The sequence below is a fragment of the Eriocheir sinensis genome, unplaced genomic scaffold, assembly GCF_024679095.1.
Source record: "Eriocheir sinensis breed Jianghai 21 unplaced genomic scaffold, ASM2467909v1 Scaffold280, whole genome shotgun sequence".
NCBI lineage: Eukaryota > Metazoa > Arthropoda > Malacostraca > Decapoda > Varunidae > Eriocheir > Eriocheir sinensis.
The window spans coordinates 179,286-185,290 of record NW_026111588.1 but is presented as its reverse complement, the minus strand read 5'-3'; the positions used below and the strand labels follow the sequence as shown (position 1 = coordinate 185,290).

At 31.8% G+C, this 6,005-nt stretch overlaps 1 protein-coding gene across 1 annotated transcript; it reads left to right on the top strand.

Annotated features, from left to right (window-relative positions):
• The first annotated feature begins 1,998 nt into the window (after positions 1-1,998).
• Positions 1,999-4,362, top strand: LOC126991442 (uncharacterized). The gene is made up of 2 exons (XM_050850204.1): positions 1,999-2,588; positions 2,682-4,362. The coding sequence occupies exons 1-2, from the start codon at positions 2,385-2,387 to the stop codon at positions 3,582-3,584; spliced, it is 1,107 nt and encodes a 368-aa protein (XP_050706161.1). The 5' UTR covers positions 1,999-2,384; the 3' UTR covers positions 3,585-4,362.
• Positions 4,363-6,005: the final 1,643 nt, after the last annotated feature.

Below are 6,005 nucleotides of genomic sequence, written 5' to 3'. Positions count from 1 at the left end.
AACGTAAATTAGTATAAAAATATATAAACAAAATACACACTAAGTAATGTAAGTACATATAAAAAAATATGTACAAAATACACATATAATCATGTAAATCGTATCAAAATAAATAAACAAAAAAACAATAAAATGATGTAACTTTGTATGAGAAAACATATACAAAATACACATAAAATAACGCAAATTTCTATGAAAATATATGTACAAAAATGCACATAAAATTAATTTGCATAAAAAATATATACAAAACACACATTAAATAATGTAAATGAGTATAAAAATATGTATACAAAATACCTATGAAATAATCTAAACTCGTATCGAGTTAAATTAAGAAAATACCAATAAAATAATATAGTTTTGGATGAAAATATATATAGAAAACACAAAAAAATAACCTAAATACAAATACAAATATACACATTAAATAATTTAAAATTGAATAAAATAAATATACAAAATAAACATAAAATAAGGTAAATTTGTAATGAAATATATGTAAAAATACACATAAAATTATTTAAATTTGTATGAAAATATATATACAAACACACATAAAATAACATGAATTTATATAAAATTTGTATCAAAATATATACGAATACACACAATAAAATAATGTAATTTTTTATGAAAATGTATATATAAAATACACATAAAATAATTTAAATACGTAGAAAAATATATATACAAAATACACATAAAATAATGAAAATTCGTAAAAAAATATATACACAAAATTCCAATAAAAGAATGTATATTTGAAGGAAAATATATATACAAAATACAAATAAAATAACTAAAATTTGTATAAAAATATATACCAAAATACACAAAAATAATTTAAATTTGTTTGAAAATAGATATGCAAAATACACATAAAGTTAGCCAAATTTGTATAGAAATACATATACAAAACTCACATAAAATAATGTAAAAATGTATGAAAATATATAAACAATTACACATAAAATAACGTAAATTTGGATAAAATATATATACAAAATATACATTAAATATTTTAAATATGTATAAAAATATATTATATTATATATATTTTTATTGAAATTTGCGTTATTTATATGTATTTTGTATACGTTTTCTCATACAAATTTACATTATTTTATTGGTTTTTTGTCTATTTATTTTGATACGAATTACATGATTATTTGTGTATTTTGAACATATTTTTTATACGTATTTACATTATTTAATGTGTATTTTGTTTATATATTTTTATTCAAATTTACGTTATTATATGTGTATTTGTATAAGTATTTTGATACAGATTTACATTAATTTATGTATTTTGTATATATATTTGAATTGAAATTTAGCTGATTTTATGTGTATTTTGTACATCTATTTTCATACAAATTTAATTACTTTTATGTATTTTTGTATATAGTTTAATATAAATTTACGTTATTTTATGTGTATTTTGTATATTTATATTTATACAAACACACATTCTTTTATTAGTATTTTGTTTATTTATTTTGATACGAGTTTACATTATTTTATGTGTATTTTGTATACATTTTTTTATACATATTTACTTAATTATATGTGTTTTTTATACACATTAAATAATTTAATATTAAATGAAATAAATATACTAAATAAACATAAAATAAGGTAAATTTGTAATGAAATATCATAGACTTCACAACTAGTTGACGGGATATCTCTTCAGTCTTGGCGCGCTGGCTTCGCGTAAGGGGCCGATTGTTATGGCGACTTTCACTGCGACAACTCAAACACACTCTGCGTTCTTACTCCGAATTTAAGTGGAAACAGGACGAAATCTTCAAGTTTTAGTGCATACAAGCAGGCAGGAGTGTCTCTAAAGTGATTTGGTCGAGGATTCAAGGTAACTTATATAAAATAGCACCATGCGTGCACTTTGAAAACGTTGTGTAAAAAATGGCAAATTTGCGTAACTTTAGGTTGAAATCTTTACGTAAAATGAATGATAACTGTAGGATAGTGAAGTCCACAGTTTTACGTATTAGGAAACAAGAAATGTACGTTTAGTTAGTGCCTACATGGCAACTCAGCTCAGTTCCCGCGTCGCCTAACTCGCCTTAGGCACGCAGTCAGCTGGGCACTTCCCCTCTGTAAAGGATTATCGCTGTCCTGCCTCTGTTTACTCTCCAAGTAAAGGACCTACAGTTATTCATCGTCTCTGTACCCTTCCCCACAACTGCAAGGATCCAGAGGACGATACAAGAAGACACAGAAGGCAGTGGATCGAGTGGAAGTGACGGAGGAGACACAAGATATGAGGACGCCGCGATCCCTACACGGTCGCCGGGCTGAGGCTCCTCGCCAAGACCACGGGCAAGGAGGATCACAGGGACACGGCCGACGTCCTCGAGATGTTCCAGAGGATGATCTCGGTGATGAACGTGCGCGGGCAGGGGCAGGACGTGCGCTGGAATGACAAGTACCGCTGCGTGCTGAGGCCAAGGGCAGGAGGTGACGAGGGCGGGGAAGGAGGCGTCGAGGACCAGGCAGGCCGTTTTGATGAGCAGTCAGAGGCCAACATCAAGTTCCTCCAGGAGATTGGCGAGATTTGCAAGGTACCTAACCACACTTTAGTTGATTAAATTAAATTGAATCGACAGCAAGCTTGTTCAGTTTTTTTTTATTTTTTATTTTATAAAATGTTCCAGGTTTGGGCCGGCAAGGAGAAGAAGAAGAGGGGGACAAAGATCGGCAGGCTGCCGACACCCACCGCCTCGGCTCTGCACATCACGTGCAATGCCCTGCCCGCCTCCTGCAGGGACATCATCCTCCGCAAGATCCCCGGGGTCGAGTATGTGTGCATGGGGAAGGCCAACTCTGACCCGACTGAGCACTCTTTCGGCAAGCGCCGCACCATGTGCAGCGCCAACTACTGGACGAGCGTGCAGAACTTCATGGTGAGCAACAGGTTGGCCCAGCGCCTGCATTTGCTGAAGCTCTTCGGGTTCTTCCCCGGGGACGTGCAGGCCGACCTGGACCGGGCCAAGGCAGAGGAGAAGGAGGACGACGAGGTGATCTTGGCCCAGCTTGCCAGGGAGCTGGCCGACGACCAGCCGGACCCGCCGACGGACGAGTTGCTCCTCGCCGCGGTCGGCAACTACGCCGGCTACCTGGCCAGGAAGGTCCAGGCCAACTCCTCTGTGGCCGAGTGCTGCAAGCAGGAGCTTGCCCAGCAGGAGATGAAGATTACCGTGGAGCTCGAGAGGGGCGACCCGCCCTCTGTGATGTTCGACGCCCTGGTCGAGCTGGTCGACAGGGGAGAGCTGGAGACGGGCCGGGCGGTCCTGAAGCGGCCATCTCCCAATGGCCCACATGGCGTCCTTCGGGATGTCGCTGTGGGACTCCCTGATGTGCAGGGAGGACAAGAAGGAGCGCAGGTTGAGGTTCCTCTCCCTTGCCATGCGCCACAGGGACGGGTTCAGGCACCTCCTGGAGTTCCTGGCGGCCTCAGACCCGACCTTGCAGGGGTACAGGTGCCAGGAGGGGCACAACCTGGCCAACACCATCTTGCCGCACATCAGCAGGTCCCTCTTCAACTGTTTCGGTGCTAATTTCTCCAAGGACGTGACCTCAGAAGCGAGGAAGAACAAGGCCTTGAAGCAGCCGACCGGCAGGAAGAGGAGCAGTATCGAGGAGGGCAGGAAGGAGACGGCGAGGAACAGGGACGTGTACAAGTCCAGGAAACTGACCGGGGCCCACAAGTCATAGGCCAAAAGGCTAAAGTGATTGTTCAGGGACGAGGGCCAGATAGCCGGCAAGACGTGCTGCGGCAATAGTGACATCGGAATTCAACCAAAATAAGTTGTGATTGTATATAGAAAAATGAATATTTTGCTTTTGTTGAGTAAAATTAAGATGTTTCTGCATGCTTTCCTCAAGTATTAAGTTTCTAATGTGAAAATTAAGTGATTTATTAGATGTTAAAAACTTACGTAAAAAATTGCACTAAATAAAAAAAATAAGTAGCTATTTCGGGCAAAAACTTATAAGATATGCTAAATATTGCTATTGATTCTGAAAATATAAGTGATTATCTCTGCATTTGGTGATGTTTGTGCATCTAGCGTAAAATCTGAGGATTTTATAGCCTTTTTAAGTTTTGTTATACTTATATAAAAAACAATTAATCGGGATTTTATTAGGGAACGACTTTGAATTTTTTGATACCGCTGCTCATGGAGACTCATATATGCCTAAGGGAGGTGCCTGTTTTAGTTTCAGGTCGCTAGCTGCTTTGGTTTTGAAAATATTTAAATTTTAAATTTTTGAAAATCGGCCCCCTGCGAATCGGCCCCGCGCCCCGTTTCCCGTCAAGAGATTGTGAAGTCTATGGAAATATATATACAAATAAACATGAAATATCATGAATTTGTATAAAAATATATATTCAAAATAAATATTAAATAATGTAAATGCGTATAAAAATATATATACAAAGTACATATAAAATAATGTAAATTCGTATCAAAATAATTCAACAAAATACCAATAAAATAATATATATTTGGATAAAAAGAAATTTACAAAATACACATAACATAACTAAAATTTGTATTAAAATATATACAAAAATACATAGAAATAATTTGAATTTGTATGAAAATAGATATACAAGATACGCGTAAAACTAGGTAAATTTCTTTTGAAATATATATACAAAATACCCATAAAATATTGTAAATTTGTGTCAAAATATATAAACAAATACACAAAAAAATATACAAAAAACACATACAATAAGGTATATTTGTATTGAAATAGATATGCAAAATACATATAAAACAATGTAAATTTGTTTCAAAATATATATACGAATACACATAAAATAACGTAGATTTCTATGAAAATATATATACGAAATACACATAAAATGAAGTAAATACGTATAAAAAAAATGTATACAAAATACACATAAAATAATATAAACTCGTATCAAAATAAATAAAGAAAATACCAAAAAAAGAATGTGTTTTTGTATAAATATAAATATACAAAATACACATAAAATAACGTAAATTTATATAAAACTATATACAAAAATACACAGAAGTAATTAAATTCGTATGAAAATATATATACAAAATACACACAAAATAAGCTAAATTTGAATTGAAATATATATACAAAATACATGAAATAAAGTAAATTTGTATCAAAATATTTATACAAATACACATATGTAAAATCGTATCAAAATAAATACACAGAATATTAATAAAATAATGTAAATTTGTATGAAAATAAAGAAGCAAAATACCCATTATATAACGCATTTTTTTATAACAAAAATATATACAAAAATACACATCAAAAAAATTAATTTCTATTAAAATAAATATACAAAATTTTATGTGTATAATTGTATTTGTATTTAAGTTATTTTATGTGTATTTTGTATATATATTTTCATCCTAAATTACATTATAATATTGGAATTTTCTTAATTTAATTCGATACGAATTTAGATTATTTCATAGGTATTTTGTATACATATTTTTATACTCATTTACATTATCTAATGTGTGTTTTGTATATATATTTTTATGCAAATTTATTTTATGTTCATTTTTGTACATATATTTTTATAGAAATTTGCGTTATTTTATGTATATAGTTTTATATAAATTTAAGTTATTTTATGTGCATTTTGTATATTTATATTAATACAAATACACATTCTTTTATTGCAATATTGTTTATTTATATTTATACGAATTTACATTTTTTTATGTGTATTTTGTATACATTTTTTTATACGTATTTACTTAATTTTATGTGTATTTTGTAAATGTATTTTTATAGAAATCTACGTTATTTTATGTGTATTCGCATATATATTTTGAAAGAAATTTACATTATTTTATATGTATTTTGCATATCTATTTCAATACAAATTTACCTTATTGTATGTGCATTTTGTATATTTATTTTGATACAAATTCAAATATTTTATGTATATTTTGGTATCAATA